Source organism: Zerene cesonia, chromosome 20 (assembly GCF_012273895.1).
Source record: "Zerene cesonia ecotype Mississippi chromosome 20, Zerene_cesonia_1.1, whole genome shotgun sequence".
Classification (NCBI taxonomy): domain Eukaryota; kingdom Metazoa; phylum Arthropoda; class Insecta; order Lepidoptera; family Pieridae; genus Zerene; species Zerene cesonia.
This window is the reverse complement of record NC_052121.1, coordinates 7,181,813-7,202,697: the sequence shown is the minus strand read 5'-3', so window position 1 is coordinate 7,202,697 and position 20,885 is coordinate 7,181,813. Positions and strand designations below refer to the sequence as shown.

Genomic DNA, 20,885 nt, shown 5'->3' with positions numbered 1-20,885 from the left:
ATTAAGTATGTTTCCCATCACAAATCACGAGCTCAGCGAGAGTGCTGTCAAAATATAAATAAAGGCGCCTTCACACAACCAAATAAAGGGGCTTACAGACAGGAAGAGCGTCGCGTCCAGGCTTAATGGATTTATTTAGATGTCATTTTTTATGTGGGCGGGGGCTCTCGCTTTGGGCTGTCTGAATGGCCTTAATGTGGATATGCCTGGCTTATTTTATTATTCTGGTGAAAAATAAAGTTTATTTGGCGATTGTACCTTATATAATAACAAATGTTGAAAATTATTAATGTCACGTTTGGATATATCAGAAAAAGCTATTAATACGGATATTAAACAAAATTTGTATCGTATGGCCACTAAATAATAGAATACTAAATACTCAGATCGACTTTTCTAGCACATATATCGCTAGTCAAAAAGCAAAATAATTTCCGATAAGTACATAATGAAAGAAACCAATTGTCAGCCGCAAATTAACTCCCATTTGTGTTCCCTAAATTCGTAAAAGGACATCATTTTGTAATTTGAAATTAATTGATAAAAGTGCCCATGGATTGAGATGATACGAAAACAATTATTATAGTCTGTTCTTTGCATTTTATTAGTTGTATTTAGTGTTGTTTCTAAGTGACATGTTGTTTCTTTAAAATACTCATAAAAGTCATATACAAATTATTAAATTTACGAAAAGCACTAGAATATCCACAATTTCCTTTCTTTAATAATTGTAAGCCCTCTGTTATCCCTTGAACGCGTGTTCCATCTCAGTAGGCGCGGCCCGTGTGTGCGTGAACCCTCAACACATGCACAAACTAATGCATTTTAAACGCACACATGCGTACAAAGCTTATCACAAACGTATCAACTGCGCACGTGTTACGCTTGTGTGCGTGACCGTTGAATATTAATGCATTTCAAGTGTGTAATTACACGCGTTCTGTACGTTATATGTATGTGTGCGTGACCCGACATTGGTATTTTGATTGGTCATGCATTTTACGTGTTTATGAGCGAGATACGGCATCTCCTGTGGGCCATGAACGTAATTTATCGTGATATCGCTACCTAAGGGTATGGTGAGGTAATGATAACGGATCGTACGTCGTGTCGGGTGCGATATCGTGTCGCAACGGAAATGTAGTTGATGATAAGTGGGTCGTTTAGTTAGTGATTGAGTTGGGTAGGTATATTTGTTACTTTAAAACGACTTTCTTTCTTTCTTTCTTTCTTTCTAATAGCTTCTTAAAATATTCCGTCTATTTGATTTTGGAAGTCGGTTAAAATTATGTTTCAACTAGTGGCAGGAAAGATAGACCCGGGGTTTTCCTCGCATGTACCCGTACCCGTGGGATTTCCAGGATAAAAATGTTTCTTATGTCCTATGTCCCTCCCCCGGTTTTAAGCTACCTCTGCACAAATTTTCAGCCAAATCGGTTAATCTCGGTTAATTAATTCTCAACCAAGTGCAAAACACCTATTTCATGGAAAACAAGCTAAATATTAAATTAATGGTTTTAGTTGGAATTGTTAGAAAATAAATCGAAAACTCCAGCCTTCAGGCTCAGGTTGAAATGAAAAAATAAAGCGAAGAGACAGTTTCGGGCTTTAATAAAGTCACATATTCATTTGAAATATAGTTTACTATGTTACTATGACACTATATTAATATGTGGGAGTCGCACGCTTCGTGACGAATTGGGCCAGCTCGCACCGTGAAATAGAAGCATACAATTTCAGGCTACATGTAGTGCACGCGAGCAAATCCGTGAATAAGTAGATAGTGAGTTATAAATAAAACCCTTTTTAATTTATGTTACTTACGGTCAATCAATACTCTGAGTTTTTATTCTAAAATTCACCTACAATCATAATTTTTTTAAGTCGATAAAACGATTAATTTCAATGAAAAACGATTTATTAATTTTATTATTCTATATTGTTGTTTTTTCTTTAATATGTTTAATTCTATAACTGTGTGGGTTTTCTACCGATAGGCGTGTTTTTTATGTTTGATAGGAAATTGTTGTCTATTGGTCCCATTTTAGAATCTGGAGCGGTACCTGCCAGGGACGCCGGTGCCTTTGTTGTAGATAACATTTAAACAGTAGTTATATTAGATTCAATTGTAACGATTCCGTTTACAACATTCCTGCATATATTTTCTCTTAAAATTATTGATACGAAACGACTGGTAAAAACATTTTATTATTTTTATTACAACCAATTCTGCCTTAGTACTCCTCAGTCTATGTGTAACCCAACCAATAAACTACCTAGTAAAATCTATATTTAACCTAACCAACAGTACAGTAGCAGATATTTACACAAGTCTTACAATTTCATCACGCCGCAGAGCTGGCGCCGGCGCGTCATCAAAATCTCATTTACCTACCCGAACTAAACTCAAATATTTACGTCTTCTTGTGAGGCATGGACATTAGGTTCGCATGAAATACTAGAAATTTTCAACGGATCCTTACATAATAGTTGGTTTCTGGTTTATTGTGATAAATTGACTCTTGATTGGAGAAGCTATCTTCTGCTTTTCTATGTAGTATTCGTAATATGAAATTGCTGTGATCCAATGTTAAAGGTATTTGTAGTTTCTAATTTTCTTGAATAACTAGATATCCTTAGTAAATATATTTTATATAACCGATTTTCATTGAATCTTTACAATTTGTTAAATATACATAAAAGTTAATCCAATTCAATAAATAGAATAATATAAAGAAAACCATGATATCATACTACGTATCTTTTTAACACACACAGACTAACATGTAGATTTGCTTATTATCCAATAACATAAATTCATATAACAGACGTGTCATAATCTTGTTTTTAAGTCGGTTACAACTCGATCTTATCTAACGTTGCATCCATCCATAATTGATGAATACCTCAACAGACCTAATTTAACGGAATTTCATTCAAGTAAAACTATGTTTTTATTAACGGATTCCAGCTGAAAAGTAGTTACAATGTAGTAAAGAGTTAATGTAATAATTCGGGCATTTGGATTTTATAATAATACTGGAATTTTCCACAGGATACGTGGAAACTAAGGATAGAGGACGTGCTTAGAAAATTTTTCACGCATGAATAATCTTATCAACTACTAGCTGCACGCCCCGGCTCCGCCCGAGTAGTCTAATCTTTTAAGTTGTAAACTGCACATAGTGTGCAAATTTGATAAGTTACTTGTTGTTCAGTCGTCAAGAAGTCCATCGCGGACAAGCAATGTGACACTTAATTTACATATATTGTTATTTTTATTTTTATTTACGTTTTATTCATCATCATCATCATCATCAGCCCATATATGTTCCCACTGCATGGACACAGGCCTCCTATGAGGTTTCAGGCCATAATGGCCAAGTGCGGGTTGGCGGATGCCCCATGTCGTGAAACGTTTGATTGTGACGGGTTAATTCGAAAAATAGTTCAACCAATTTCATGTCTTCAATGAATAGCAATACAAGATTTATTATCAAAAATTCGTGTGGACATATTAACGGTGTGACTCGTCCTGGCTTCGCCCGGTTTAGCCCGGGGTAAATAAATATATAACAGCTTTATAACGGCGAAAGAATTTTTGTAATCGGTCCAGTAATTTTTGTGTGAAATCATTACAAAATAAAGGCAGTAATATACGTGAAAAAAACACAACTTTTGTCAATTTTGACAGCAGATTGCTGAATAATATAGCAGAATATTTGAGGATGCTTTATGTCTTACAGGAATTTTAAGTATTATAACAGCAATTTAATATATCGTGATTACTCTTTTCTCCTTAGGCCAAAGTTTCTTACTTAAATCTTTAAATATTCAAAATCGTGGCAGCAGGCCTGGTAGATTAAGCTTAGAGTGGTGGATACTTGGATCAATACGAGATAATTATAATTCAATTGCTTTACTTACAACTTAATATTACTTCTACTATCTTTTGAATCGCAATTTGGAATAATCGCAGAATAGGACAATATTCTGGTGCGTATTTGTGGCATATAAAAATAAATCTATGAGTATTAGGTGAGCCCGATAATTTATTATCAATTCTTTATTAATTTCGTATTGTTGTAATTTTGTTGTTGGGCACTTGCTCGTGAACGTTAATTGATAGGCAACTTACGTAAGTAGGTATTGAGCAGTGTTTTCTGTATCTACTCTAATATTATAAACGGGATTCTTTTGTATGTTTGTAAGGTTTTCACGTAAAAACCATGATCCAATTTCAAAACTTCTTTCACCATTGGAAAGCTGAAACTGAGTGATGTACGCTATATATGTACCACGGGCGAAGCTGGGGCGAACAGCTAGTGATAGTTATATTTACGAGCTCTTCTGTTATTCCGATAGGAATCGGACTAGATGATAGTAGCATAATTTTTATTTAGTAAGAATTTTTTTGAACATTCTTGAAGAAATATATACATATGATAACGATATAGAATATGACTTATAGTTTATTATATATTTTCACCGACATATCAAAAAGGAAGGATGTTCTCTATTCGATTGCGTGTGTTTTTTTGGCTGTGTTACTCAATAAGTCTAGGCTAGGCTAGATTAAATACCTAAAGACGTCATTCTTATTGTGCTTTATAGGGATTTGTTGTCATTTGGTCCTATTATACTATTATTATGTATTTGATGAAATTTTTGTAATTTTCTGATATAAATAATATTTTAATCGATTTCATACTCAAATATTAGTTGACTATCATATTTTATCTATCGCATACTCATATTATTTGACTATAATAAGAAAACAGAAACATCTTCCCATATATTATCTAATAATTATTGTGCCCAATTATGCAGAAATACTATCCGACCGACCGAACCGAGGTTCGTCGGGTCACCCACCAAACAATATTCGCTCAACGTTTCTAACAACTAGCGAGTGAGCAGGATAGCAATATAAGCCTAAGTCCAATCATATCGGATCCAACGTTGCCAGTCCGCTTCGTCAGTGCGAGACTCGTGTCGGTCTGAAACAGTCGTATTTATAATGAGTTCCCGAGAGAAGGCAATTCTAACTGAATTCATAAAACTATATAAAAACCTTTCCTGCTTATGGGATACTACAAATTCTACGTATCATAATAAGGAAGCTCGCACACACGCGTACAATATTCTTTTAGAGAAATATAAAGAATACGATGAGGAGGCCACGTTTCCGATTTTAAGGAAACGAATAGATAATATGAGAACTTGCACTAAAAGAGAGTATCGAAAGGTAATTTTAGATAATTACGTATTCAAAAATTTTGAATATTTTGTTTTTTTTTTTTATTGTAAATGAAATACTTTTTTAGGTATTAGCTGCAAAAATGAAAGGTGAAGATTACAAGCCGACGTTATGGTATTACAAATTGTTTTCCTTTCTGTTTCACCCGGAAATAGATGCGAAAAGTGATGCCGAATCGGAAACGTATAACAGTGACGATTGTACCGATACGCATGAAGTTAGTATTTTATCGCATATTATGTATTTGTAATATACAGTTTCGTGTTATGTTATTAAGGTTTAATTTTCCTTAATTATTGTATAATAAATAATGCTTATTTTTCTTTCAGGAACTATTATTCCATTTACAAAGCGACAATTCGATACCGGCGAAAAAGCAAAGACTTTCGGAAATTTACATAAAAGAAGATGGGCCTAACGAGAATTCGATAAATCGTTCAGAGATTGAAAATACGTCATCTCACGACCTCGAGGAGGCTGCGTCGTTTGGACGCACTATCGGCTTACAATTGAATAAATTGGACCGTTTTCAACGCATTATAGCAGAGAAACTTATATCAGATGTCATATTTAGCGCTAGACTGAATAAATTGAGCGCAGAATCAACCATACATTTATAGGAATGTTTTTACGTAGTATAAGTAAATATGTTTTTGAACACTAAAGATTTTATTTTTATTTTAAAGTTTAGTCCACCATACTTCTGTAATTTATTTATTACCATATCACGGAAGCATGATACAAAATTATACATCTTATACGGATACGCTGACATATAAAAAAACATAAATTAATAATAAGTCATGCTTACTTTCACGCTTCGTTTTATAATGATCAAGCGATAATTTAAACATATTTATTATAATTATATATATCATTGATATATAAAATCAACTAATGGACATTGTATCTTTATCTAAAAGTAAAGTGCTGTCAGATGGCAAATTTCGGTTGTCGGGCGCGGTTCGTGGCCGACAAACCAACCGGTGCGGTCGTGACATGCCACGCTGAACGCAACTTACTAGGAGACCATGAAACTATAGGAGTCAAACATTTCCGACCGACCAATTACAACGACCCTCCCTGCCCGGAGCAAAGCCGTATAAATGAATGCGTCGAAATGCCGCCACTCCCTTTGCACGGAGTTCTTGTAAACTGGTTATTTCGCTATCGTGTTTGTGAATTCTCAATTGAACTCCCGTGCCCTCCGGCGCGCTCTAAAAACAGAACGTACGAAGTGAACGCTGCCAGTTAAATTAGGATCTTATGGACTGGTTTTTTGACTCGTTTCATTTATCGATAAAAACGACGCAGTTTAAATCCTGTAGTTGTAGTACACGTATAACGATTTAATTAGGAAAAGCGTAACGGGATTGGGTTTTATTTGATATTTAACTACGTACCTTTTTAATCCAATTCCAAAAAGTGATTTTTTGTATGATTTTGTGCATTTTTTTTTCATAAAAACTGGTTTCCATGCAAAGTCGAGTAGCCTATGCTGTTTGCTGAAAGAATACCTTTAATTCTCATGATTAGAGAGAATACGAGTAATGAAGTTAAGTAAATAAGATTTAAAAGAAAAATTAGGAGTTATGAACACGTATTAAATGTAATAATGCTAATCATAATGACAAAACTTTTTGATAAATACTATTATTGCTTTAACGATAGGAACGGATCGAACGTTATTGCGAGTATACTAAGGGTTTTATGCATATGAATAAGGGTAATCCGAAAAATTTGATACCAACACGAATCACAACTTCCACCGGCCAATTATTACCTAAAAACAAAATTAAAAAGCTATTAGCTAAATCAAAGATGATTATTGCAAGAAGAGGCATCGTGAAATTTTACAACTCGATATCATCGTATTTGTTATGTTAATAGTTAATGTAAATTATTATTTTTCTTAAATGGCAACTCTCGATCCACTGAGAACGGATTCTGCCAGTAAATTATTCTGCACTAGCTGCGCCCCGCGGTTTCACCCGAGTAAGTCCGTATCCCGTTGGAATATCGGGATAAAAATTTGCCTATATGTTATTCCAGTTGTCCAGCTGTCTTCGTACTAAATTTCATTGCAATCGGTTGAGAAGTTTTTGCGTGAAAGAACAACAAACACACGCATCCTTACAAACTTTCGCATTTAGAATATTAGTAGGATGAAGCATTTCAATGCTATAAAACCAAAAATTTAAAATAGTTTCTGGCATTAGAAGTTTTAATCTCACTTAATATTACGAATACAAAAATGTATTAGTACGTTTATTTGTTACTTTCTTTGTTTTTCTTTCGCATCCTTTATCTTATAAAACTAATTAGGATTTCCAAGATTGAATCATTTTCTTTCGTATACTCGGTATAAGAGAAAATGAGACTATTTAGTTGGTTCTATCAACTATCATCTATCTTATATTATATTTAATTTTTAATACTAGTGTGGGAGTCGTGTACGCGAATGGGCCAGCTCGGACCGGAGAAGTACCTCCACAGAAGATCGTCGTAAAATAGTAACATACTACTGTATTTTGTTCGATGAATAGAGATTATCGGTATCCTTATTCACGTAAGTTGTCTTCTTTAAAGACTGCATGTTATAAGAGTCGGAAAAACCGCTAGAATGTTCCAAAGTTTGACAGTTCGAGTGAAAATTACGCGTGAAACGCACGCTGGAGCTCCGCCAGCAATCAAGGTGGTGGAGATGGTATTTTTGTGGTGGGATCTGCGACAGTGGGATTGCGCGGCTGGAATTAGATCGAAAAGTTTGTCAGAGCACTCCCCATAATATCCTAATATCCTTCTAGTCTTGTTCTTTATTTTCTCCATTAGGTGCCTCTTCGTCTCTTATCACGTAAAAGTTGCAAAGGTATATAACTTCTGCAAATTGTAGGGCGATACTGGTCGCTTAGTATCTGGCGACCCACCAGCTCCTTTGCTGGATATATTTATTTTTAGAATTTGGGCGTCTTTTGTCCAGGTGTAACCTCGGGCAAGAAGCTTTATTCAGACATTATAAGCGGACTAAATTACTATTGATCCATTAATACTACATTTATTACGAAATTTTTCTTTATTGTTTCACAAGTCTTAGACTTTCTGGCAACATAATAATAAAAATGCTCAAATGGTCGTGTATTGCTGATATAGAAACGGATTCAAGTCAATGCAGTTGCCAGAGACAACTATACTTCTTTGTTGTTACATAGTAGTTTATTTATTAACAAGAATTCCGCTCGCGGCTTTGCCCAGTCAATGAATGAAAGAAAACTCCCATTGGAATGAAATGTTTCACTCCGGTAAATAATAGCTCATACCACTCTCTAGCTACCTAACTTTATACAGGGACAAAAAACTTAAATAAAACGCTAAGATGTCTGAATGGCAGATCTATCAACGCATAGACGGAACTACTGAACCGATCGAGCTGATATTTCGCATGCAAATACCCCATATGATGTTGGAAAGGATTTTGATAAATCCTCCGAGAATTTGTTTAGTAAAAGCGGGCAAAGCTGCGGGTAACAGCTAGTCATATTAAAAAAAATTCCGACGTGATAAAACCAGACAAACACACTTACTACTACACTAATAATCCTATCCTACTAGTCCTACTATCCTACTTCCTACTAATATTATAAATGCGAAAGTTTGTAGTTCTTTCGTTTGTTGCTCTTTCACGCTAAAACTTCTCAACCGATTGCAATGAAATTTGGTACGTAGACAGCTGGACAACTGGAATAACATATAGTCAACCGTTTATCCCGATATTCCTACGGGATACGGACTTACGCGGGTGAAACCGCGGGGCGCAGCTAGTGTATAATATTAAGTAAGGAGTAAATAGTAGTTAGAATAAGAATTTGTTTATTTTGTAAGGTCGGTACGTCGGGAGTCGTATCGTCTAGTCGATAGTATCGAAGAAAATTCTAGTTGGATCTATTTAGTAACGGTTATATATAATTTTGGTTATCTGCCCTTCGGAAGCTAAGACTTTTATTTGAGTTAGCGCCACTCGAGTATTATTCGTACCTACTTACATAAGTTCAGTGCAAACAGTTTTGTTTATGATGAATTCAATTTTTATGTTACGTAAACAGAGAAAAAAAGTACATACTTAGATTGTTTAATTCAAACGGACTATTTATGTCGATACTGACAATCGTCAAACATATAACATACTGAAAATTAAAAATAATTTTTATTAACTAGCACAAGAAAAACTCAATACCTAATTATATGATACCGTTATAAATACAATACAGTATTATTTACATATCTCATACAATACATTGTAAACTAAACGGAACAATCAAGTGACCTTATAATGGTCACTGAACCGTAATACATTACCTGCCCTACAGCCTGTACATAAGGTATACCTATTTGTTGCTATTTGCAGACTAATCCCCATCTTTACCTGTCAGCTACATTTTATCTTACGCCCTCGCAATTGCAGACCCTACACGCACACTAACGTAGTTGTTTACGTCAATTTTCTTATCCTTTTTTATAAACAATCGCTTAAAGCGACTGAACACAATGGCGTTTGCTAAACGTTGAAATTGTAAAGCGCTGTTGCGCTGCACAGCGCACTTAAAGAACGGTTTCATTGTATGTGTTAAATCCGATTAAAGGAAAAAGCGTATTCTACGCTGTGCAATGTACGGACCCACAAGCATAGATAATTCCTCAAGCAAAACAAGCGCTGTAAGTTATCAAAGGGATCGATATACATGATGCGATGTTGCCGCACTGGCGCGCTCTTCGTTGTTTGAAATCCCTGGGTCTTTGTACTTGGATGTTCGCGCTGAAAGCGGCGGCATTAACCTGGATTGAATTTTGAATTAATTTAAATTTTAATGTAATTGTACCTTGATTACAGTTCAGCGTTTAGGTACTTAAATGCAAATTAATCAAGAGTAGTTTCACTGAAGTATTCAATTATTTATTCATGAAATATGTACCTATGCAAGATATGAATTTGTGAAATTTAATTAAATTGTTGTGTTTGTTGTGTTTGGAAACATTGTTCCCATTCGCAAAATCAAACAAAAAGGAAATACAAAGCCAAGTAAGTAAGTATTAGTTCGTGTAAAGTGTTAAATTTAAATTTATTTTAGATAAGTGTAACTGTTTATATTGCCTACTTTATTAACTGTATCCTTAAAGATTATAGAATATTTCGTACCCTAAGATAAGAAAATCAATCCGCCATAAGACATTTTACAATGAAGACCTATGCGGGAAACGTCAAAGTTTCATTGTATTTTGAAAGCTGTTAATTAAAATTATATTGAAAGATCAAAATGTTTGTATTTGATATGTAATCAATGGCTCCCCTTTCTACCAATTAACATTCGAAGTTTTCAAATTGTCATTGTAATATAATAAATGCTAAAATCTTGATCGACGAACACTCACGTGGATTTATGTTTGTTACCCGTTTACGTAAAAACCAGTGAACACATTATAGCCCACTTGCAGATACTTCGCAACCCTGGCTTATGTAATACTCTTATACCAATACATCTTAAAAGAAGCCAGGAGAAGAAGGCTAAAGAAATGTCATAAAATATGAATATTTTTTAAAAAAACAATTCAAGGGAGTTATATGCCTATTCATTATTTCTTTCCCCTGTGCTATTTGCGTAAGAGGTATATATTCAAAACAAAGCCATACCATAAGTGGTAGTTGGGTGACAAACTAAGAAACATTTGTAAACCGCGTATCCCTTATCTAAGAATAAGTGTTCACAACCTTTTAAGTTTGTTATTACCATACAGTATAGTATATAGTACCATAGTATACCATACAGTAGTACATACCTATAACAGTTTGATTTTGAGGTGAATAGGTGAATATTTCTTTAGATAGATTCATTATAAAATTACAGTTTAATTAAATAAGATGTTCAAAATCTTCACTTAATCCTTTTCCTATCCTACTAGTCCTGTCCTATCCTATCCTACTAATATTATAAATGTGAAAGTTTGTGAGGATGGGTTTATGTGTATGTACATGTATGTTTTTTACTCTTTCACGCAAAAACTGCTGAACCGATACTGTATACTGTACGTAGATAACTGGACAACTGGAATAACACAGGCAACTTTTTATCCCGATATTCCTACGGGATATAGACTTACGCAGGCAAAACCGCAGGGCGCAACTAGTATACACACTATAATAATATTATGAAAGAGATAAAGTTTGTGAATTTGTGACTTTGTGACTGTGAATCTCTAGATCTAAAGAGCCGATTTCAAAAACTATTTTATCGATAGAAAACACGTTATCTGTGAGTATTATATGGTGCATTTAATTTTGTTTTTAACCTACGAGCGGCTCATAAGAGATTATAATTACTAGAGCATCTAGGTATCTCAGAATTGTTATTTATTACAACGTAGGTTTTGTATGTTACCAACACCATTTGTCACACTTTGAACGGAGAGATTTAATTCAAATTTTGTACAAGAGTCGGTGAGAATACAATAATTTCACGAATTCTTCTTATCGTCCCGATTAGGATGGTAGAATTAATTTCCGTATACTATATATGTATACTCTGTATAAGAGCAAGTGAGACAATTTATTTGATTTAATCGTAGAAGCGGATTTTTTTTGTTATTTTTACCTGTAAAGTTGTTTTATTTCTAGACTGTTCTTATAAAGGAGCTATTATTTTCCTTGTAGCGTCACCTTGGAGATCTTAGATAAACGAAATAATGACATATATCTATCGTCGATCTTTACCTAAATGTTTTAAATGTATATTCACCCAAAAACCACCAAAGGAAATAAGAGACTATTGACATGATTTAAAAATTCATACAATTCTTAATTCATTACATCTTGCGGTATATACTGTAAATCCTACTTAATATTATAAATGCGAAAGTTTGTAAGGATGTGTGTGTGTTTGTTGCTCTTTTACGCAAAAATTACTCAACCGATTGCAATGAAATTTGATACGTAGATAGCTGGACAACTAGAATAAGATATAGGCAACTTTTTATCCCGATATTCCTACGGGATGCGGACTTACTCGGGTGAAACCGCGGGCGCAGCTAGTATGTAATAAAAATAAATTTACGTAAATCAATGTAAACATTTTATGTACAGACTATCTACAAATATCCTGTATATGACTCCGGCTAACCTGTAGGGCCTTCTTTTTCTTCAAGTACACACAGATGTAAGTTATATAATAGCACGAAATGTATAAACTGTACTAATATTATATAACTCAAAATATTTTTCGGTATTTATTACAACATAGGTTTTGTATGTTACCAACTCTAATGTTAACTATTGTAACAACTAAATAACGTGCTAATCTCAGGAAAGAATGATTCGATTTGAAAAAATCTTTCAGTATTAGACAACCCATTTTTTATGTTATAGCGGGCAACCGAGCTAGATGGTGTTTCGCCTGAAACGGGCGGATCCAGTTATTAAGGAAGGCTTTAAGGCTATATATCATCAGGTACTCCCAGGAAAAACCGCGGGGCACAGGTAGTAGGTAATAAAATGGATAGTCTCCAAACTTAATACACTTATAATACTGAATATTAATTCGATATAAAACCGCAAAATTTACATTCAGGTCTCAGTGAACGAAACCATATTTTTCATTCGTTTCCATCATTCCCATTCCATCGTTCTTCTTCAAAGATGTGTCAACTGTCAAGTTGACTATTGCGGAATGACCCGGTTTGTTTTGAAATCATGAAACCAATTCATAGTCTCATTATATTTCACTTAATAGTACTAGTGGTAGTAGTTTACTCGTGGTATATATATCCTACCTTTCAGGGGTTTTATATATTAAATCCGCCATTGCTTCCTTCGTGGTAAGTATTTTCTCTCTAAAAGATCCTTCCTTATCCCTTAATAAAAACTTAAAAAAAAATTCCGACCTAATCTCGAGTTTTACGCTTACCAATGCAATTAACATTAACATTACAGCAGATATAAATTTCTAAGAACTAATTCACTCATCTCACTGTGGTAGTACTTCATCCAATCATTAATTATATCGCCGCCCCTTCGAAGTACAGATAAATAAAGTATTATATTATCTAGAATGTTTGCCTATATTATTTACTAGTCACTGAGTGAAATTGCAATGGTCTAATGGTGAGATCTTTTAATATTGCTGCAGTAGCTTTTCCGTGGAAACACTACAAACATCATGGTCAATCTAGGACTACAAAAACACATATGTTCTCTCTTTATAACATTAATTTAGATCTGTCAATGATAATATGATGTATGTTATACTAGCGACCCGCCCCGCCTTCGCACGAGATCCAATGGTACATAAAATATACATATAAACCTCTTGAATCACTCAATCTTTTAAACAAACCCCATCAAAATCGATTGAGTAATTTTATAGATCTAGGCAAGAAAATAACATTTTAAAGAGAGACACACGAATCCCTATTCTTTGTTAAATAAGTTCCAATTAGCTTTTACAAGCATTCAGTAATCTGAACTCTAAAATACCTTTCTCGAATATACTAGTGGCATGGTGGTCAATAATTTCTATTACTATTGTTCACTTTGATTCTATCATATTCTAAAACCAAACATTAACGGGGACTTCTTTCAACAATTAGCTTTATAACATAAATTTGATATTTTATATGTGGTATTAATATCGTAAAGATGAGTATGTTATTTGTGTCAGATTTGTACAGGATCGCTGAGTGGTAGGCCACATATATACCACGGGCAAAGCCAGGGCGGAAAGTTACTATTATTTGAATTTGAATTATACATTGAGGTGACACAGCGAACAATAGCTGGCGTTACCACACAAACAATTCAAACATGGCTAATCAATTCACTTCATCTGTTGCGAAAGCAAACAACCTTGAGAGCTAAATGCGATAAAATCTCTCAATATTGACTCGGTGTCGATGAGCATAATTTCACAAGCTATTTTAGTATGAGTTCCGTGTTATTTGAGTTTTTAGGCGTCCATGGCAAGCGAGTTGACTGGCAGGCAAGCATTGTTTGCATAATAATCTCCCTCGCCCGACCAGATTAGTGACGTGTGTCTGGGGAGTTGCGCAGTGCGCGCTGATCACCCGGCTTTCAGACTCATACAGAAGTACTTAACACATTCCTGCACTGACATTGAGCGTTGCAATTTATTGTAAAATCAATCTTAACATTGAGGAGATAAGGACAAAAACTCTATTGTCGATAGCGCCCTTTTATAATTTGAAATATGGAATGAATGAGAGCGAGGTATTATGTAGGAACCTGGGGCATGCGCAGCATTGTTTTAAACCGTCTTTCACTTCTACCATCCTAGTAACAATGCCCGCTATATCGCGTCACGCGCCATCTTCTCTAGCGTCAACCTCACTAAAACTAACTTATCTTTTTTTCTCCATTAAAATAAAATTGATATTAATTAATTAAGCTTCGGAACGATCTTTCCTTTGAATTTTTTATATCTTTGATTTTTGATATATAGTAAGTATATCCTTTATTATTTAATTAATCATGACTTTCTAAAATAAACAAATTTGTATATTAACTAGTATTTTAGTATTTTTTATATTTAAAATAAGGCAAAACAATTTTAAATAAAACGACAAAACAAATAGAATTTAGGGAATAAATAATTTTATGTAATCAATCGTTGCCAGCAAAATAGCCGATAACGGATACCAATAAATTTCAACGAAGCAAAGACGCCACCAAAGCAAACATTCCTCATAAAATTTTCCCCATTTTATTTTTTACCAGCTTAGGCCACGTAGTCAGTGCCCACCGCGTTCTTAAAGTATCAGAAGAATGTTAACCACGCTAAAATGGTCCTTAAGCATCACGACGATTAGGACAACATGAATACGTGAAATATATTACAAATTCCTCGAACACCTCAGAAAATACTTCCCTTTTCGTGGCACATCACGGAGGTTCCATCAGATAGATGTAATTCATTAAAATTCACGCTATTTTGAAAGATTTTTTTTTATTTATTGTTTACGACTCTATGCTAGTTAGAAATACGGTATACTTTTCATTGTAACCATCGAAGAAATGATGATAGTCTGGTCCACTCTAGTAGATAATGTTCATCGATAGCGTGAAAGAGATAGCGACATCACGACTTGCGCTCTACATTGAGCAAACGCGCGAGATCTCTGCATATCGTATGTGCGCCTGGTGGTTGAGATCGCTTGCGTGTCGGTCGAGGTGGCGCGGAGCTCGGTGGCGCTTCGCGCCCGCACCGCCGCGGCCGTGCCGTCACCGCTAACACTCCCTTGGCAACACAAGCGCAACACGTGGCTAGCAACACTAGCGCCAAACGATTACGGCTTATTGAGAAAACTCGTCTGTACATTGAAATACCTACCAAGCGCCCGATACACGCTCTCGCTTGTGATAAATAAAATTAATTTGTTTCGCTTCTTGTACAGTTTATAAACATAGGTTACTTGAAGAAAAAAATATTATTAACGGTTCATTTTTAGTTATAAGAGGGGATACTTCTATGAATAATGCATTGAATTTCTTATAGGTACATAATATATTATAATATCAATCAATAAATTCATTCATGAGGTAAAAACGTTTTACTAAATTTGTATAGGTATGTGTAACTTGAAAAAAATTTTGCATTTCATTATAACAATACTGCAGGTGAACAGACTAAATAAAACCTTAAATAATTGAAAATATTCAATTTTTTATCCCATTGGCTATCAAACAAACTGAAGAAACGGTTGATCATATAAATTGCCTCATTTGTGACCTATTAATAGTACTTACGTATGAAATAACTATAATTTATAAGATAATTTATGTATTAAAAAAAAAGAAAATTTTATATTGTCATAATGCGAAGGCTCACCGGCTAATATATTATGTCATGTCTTATCATTCCCTAATAATGAACATAGATTTTGCGTCTATTTAATACCCATTACTCGTATTACGTGCGATTTAGCACAAAACGGTGTTTTTGTCATTTTAGTCTCGTACTTCATCTTAATTGATTTGAGATATACGATACATCTTAAATTAGATCTTATATCTATATATCTACACTCGCAAAAGAGCATCGCAACTTGAAACGGGTGATTTACGAAATTAAGTTATCATTTATTAAGTAAATGAATGAATATATTTAAGGATTCATATTTAAAAAGATTAAAATCGCACCTATTACATGAAGCCAATTAGTGTCACTATCAAAAGAAATAAATGCAAATAATAAATAATAATAATGCTGTCTTGATGAAACCATGGAAAAGGTACTTTTTCTTACATTTCTATGCATGAATTGACCCAGCTCGCACCGAAGAAGGTACTGTACTCCAAGCGAAGAAGATGGGCGTGGAATAGTTGCATGCGACTGTGTTTCCTTTTCTTTACCCTTCCCAGTCCTTTCCCTTATTTCCCATATTGAGCCCATCTAAATCCTATACCATTTAAGGTGGGCAATCTATTTGTAAAAGCATAAGGTCTGCAAACGACGCCTGTGCAAATGTTTGTGGGGTGGTAGCGTTCACCAGGCGACCCACCTACATCTCCTCTGTCGCCGAAGACAATAATAATAAAGAAATATAACTTTTTCTGTTTTATGCCGCAAATAACCTAGTTATTTATGAACAAAAACTACAACTTAATGGATCAAAACATGGGATTACATATTTGAACATTGTCAACTTTATCTGAAATTTCTACAATTGGAAAGCGATATCATGAGACACCGGTAAAATCTACACAGATATAACACTAGCTGCGCCCCGCGGTTTCACCCGCGTAAGTCCGTATCCCGTAGGAATATCGAGATAAAAAGCCTATATGTCATTCAGTTTTCCAACTGTCTACTTACCAAATTTCATTGCAATCGGCTCGGTAGTTTTTGCGTGAAAGAGCAACAAACACACACACATCCTTCCTAACTTTCTAATTTATAATATTAATAGGATAGTAGGAAGGATAGGATATATCAAATTATATTGCCAATGTGAAAACCAAATTAGCAGTGAAGCGAACCTAACTAAATACAGGTCACTATAATGAAACATACTCCGTCATACCATATGCAGCAAGGGTATGACATTACCTAATTACCTTTTAAGTGCTCGGAGGAATGATAAATGAACATAAGTAAAAACTTGGTCAGATAGAATTGCGCTTACATCGCTGAGTTGGACTTTCCATGTAGGTATGGGTACTTAGTAATTAAGTGGAATCGTAATCAATCACGATTCTACTAAGTTACTGGAAAAGGGATGGGATTCACAGCTTGTATACCATATTGTAGTAATCTATACTAATGTTATAAAGCTGGAGTTTGTTTGTTTGAACGCACTAATCTCAGGAACTACTGGTCCGATTTGAAAAATTTTTTCAGTGTTAGATAGCCCATTTATTGAGGAAGGCTGTATGTGTACCAAGGGTGAAGCCGGGGCGGACCGCTAGGGATAAGATATTTTTTTGCGAGACGTTTGATTTGGTAACAAGTGTACGGCTTTCAGTATCGTTAAATAATGAATTTACTAAATTTTAAATATTGTAACACATTCCTCTTAAACTATGTCTATTAAAAATACAGCATCAAAATCCGTTGCGCAGTTTTAAAGCTCTAAGCATACATAGGGACAGACAGACAGCGGGTATATACCTTGTCTTAATACTAAGAAGTGATGAACTTAAAAATCTTCAACCTTTGAAATCAACTACAAACAAGCTATAAAGTATTGATGTACACAAATTACTAATCTTTGCCTTTATATTAGCATCATTTACTATAACCATCGACGAGAACATAATAATTTTGACAGATTCCAATCATATATTTGAACTTTTGATATAAATATTTCAACAAATGTAAATTTAATATAAATTCGCATGTGTGTTTGGGGCTCAATTGTAATAAGATTTATAAGATAATAAAAACTCACAGTATAACGACAAAAGAGATAAAAATAAGAAGAATCACTTGAAAACAGAATTCAAATTCACTATCTATAAGCAGTAAATTTTCAAATTTATTTCCATTTTCCCGCCCAAAGCGTCAACGCGATGTAATCTGGTTTTCGTCGACACGACACCGCTCCAATCTGTGATGCCAACATAAGAGTGCTGACACTGAAATACTGCCGATCTAAAATAAACCTTATCACGACTAGGCAGGGTTCATGGTCCTGGCATGGCAGAAAAATTTAGATTCGAAATACAAAAATTCTATAGAAATTCGAAATAACTCGCGGCGATACTCGTGAATTTCATTCTAAATCGTGTTTTTGATAGAGATAGATGATAGTTCACGTTTATGCTAGAGCGAGATGGATGGTGGTAATAGACGAGGGGCTCAATTGATTACAAGGGTGGCTCGCCCTTCAAAGGTCTCCCTGAGGCGGGAGGGGCGCTATTAAAATGAAACGCCACTCATTTTTTTTGTTTCCCTCTATTTAATTTGCGATGGAGGATTGAATTCCAAATGAGTCCTTATATTAAGTGTAACACGAATTGTAACACATTGTACAGGAAATGTTAAATATGGAAACAACTTTAGTTATTGACTTAAAATTATATTTTCATTTTAAGTAACACAAATTGATAATGCTATATAATCGGAGTGATGATTATTCATTTATATATAAATTTTTATCATTTTAATATAATGCCGTTAATTATAGTGATAAATATGTTAATTGTTTGTATAAGAAGTGCAATAAGAAAAAAACAAGGTGTAATAGAAAAACCTACACACTATTTTAATAAATTAATCATTAGTATTATAAAGAATAAAATACAGTAAACAATTAAATTAAAAGAACATACTATTTCCTCATATAATATTTCCTCATTTAATTACCTAAAAAGAGTTATAAAGACTAACTTAACATACAATTAACATAACAAACGAATTATTGTATCCATTATAATCAATTATAAACAAGGTAAACATTTAATAAACCTAAAATGTAAGGATACAAATGCCTAATTATATTAATTTAAGTCTACGTGTTTAATGAACACAGATTGCAGGTTTTTATTATGTGACGACATTATCATTGCTAGTTTTAACCTACCTACCTATATTTTGTTTAGCTTCTGATCACTCAATCGAAATTCAATATTTTAAGGCATTAATTCCATACTACACATCCAACTACACATAGTTCTTAAATATATAAAGACTTTTTTTTCTTATAAAGGCGTAATATTTCTTGAATGCTTGTGATGCTTTGGTTTAACAATATTTTCACGTAACACCTCCAGAATTAAGTCAATTTACACGAATTATTGCATTTTCCGCCTAAACCTTTATGTCGGCTCCATCTTTCTATCTTTCTATCAAAAGCATTTATAATTAAAATTAACTTTATGTGTAGAAGTCGAGCACGCTTGGGTACGAATTGGACCAGTCCGTACCGAGGAAGGCACACACTTACACAGAAAATCGGCGAGAAAGTAGCATGTGAATGCTAGTACGTTTCGTTCGGTTAGTAGGTAAGGTCCGTTTTATTACCTCGCCTTTTAGACCATTCCATTATTCCCTTCCCTTTCCCTTGTCTCTTAAAAGCGGGCAACGCATATGTTGAGGCCCTACCTCTGCAATTGTCAGTGGGCGGTGATCGCTTACCATCAGACTATGAGGCGAAGCACCAGCTCAGGTTCCCGTAATGACATTAAAACAAAATCCGTTCAACAGCTTTGTGCATTTATCGTTTTAGAGCAAAGGATATGGCGGGAAATTTTTTCATTTTCCTGGACAGTGGATATGTTACTTTAGTTCCCGATAATTTTTCTAGTGTTTAGTTTACACAAACATACCTATTTGTAAAATTATTTATAAACACTAGCATACCCGGCTACGTGTTGCTGTAGCTGTGGCTATATATATAGCAGGATCACGGGTGGCCGAGAGGCTAGGCGTTGCTACGGTTTGGCAAAAAGACGCGGGTTCGAGTCCCGCCTCGTGATCAAATTTTTTCTATTCAAAATTTCTCAGCACTTAAACTTCTTATGATTGTTGGAAAATATTAGATATTATTTATACTGATATTTAATTAAACTTAAATATATTTATCACATCTAAATGAGTATTGAATTGGACGTATGGGACTCTAATCAATCGATGAAATACTTATTTATTGACTGCAGTAGGTACTTACATTTTGTCTTAAGACGTATTATGCGAAATATTTCGTAAATTGGTATTCACCATATCCCCATATGGTACCAAATTCACGATCACTATACATTTTATTCTGATCTTATATGGTAGTCTATATGTATGTACGTATGTACCGCCCTTTCTTTGGAACCATCCGTTCTTACACGTTTTCGTCAATTCATATCCAATATTAAGCAGATCAATTGGCCAAAAAGATCAACCAAATTCAATTCAGCAAATAATACCAGACAATATCTACCAATTTATTGTGAAACACACTAATATTTTAAATGTGAAAAGATCAAATGCTCTCTTGGGATAAAACAGGAGTTTCGATATCCAGGCGGAGACGGGACGAGCGTCTTAGTATCTCACAATATTCATATCACTACACGGTATTAAACAAAATCGCTTCAAATGTTCCTATGTCTGTATGTATATTATATATCATACTT

General features: G+C 34.3%; 1 protein-coding gene across 1 annotated transcript; it reads left to right on the top strand.

Moving 5' to 3' along the window:
- Positions 1 to 4,962: 4,962 nt before the first annotated feature.
- LOC119835111 lies at positions 4,963 to 5,923 on the top strand. The gene is made up of 3 exons (XM_038359756.1): positions 4,963 to 5,248; positions 5,328 to 5,477; positions 5,590 to 5,923. Exons 1-3 carry the CDS (start codon positions 5,021 to 5,023, stop codon positions 5,878 to 5,880), a joined length of 669 nt encoding a protein of 222 aa, XP_038215684.1. The 5' UTR covers positions 4,963 to 5,020; the 3' UTR covers positions 5,881 to 5,923.
- The last annotated feature ends 14,962 nt before the right edge of the window (positions 5,924 to 20,885 follow it).

What these genes read in the sequence shown, in the direction of transcription:
- LOC119835111 (XM_038359756.1), top strand. Translation starts at nt 5,021, where the DNA reads ATGAGTTCCCGAGAGAAGGCAATTCTAACTGAATTCATAAAACTATAT. An exon ending in CTAAAAGAGAGTATCGAAAG is followed by an intron (nt 5,249 to 5,327) that starts GTAATTTTAGAT and finishes ATACTTTTTTAG; the next exon opens with GTATTAGCTGCAAAAATGAA. An exon ending in ATTGTACCGATACGCATGAA is followed by an intron (nt 5,478 to 5,589) that starts GTTAGTATTTTA and finishes TTTTTCTTTCAG; the next exon opens with GAACTATTATTCCATTTACA.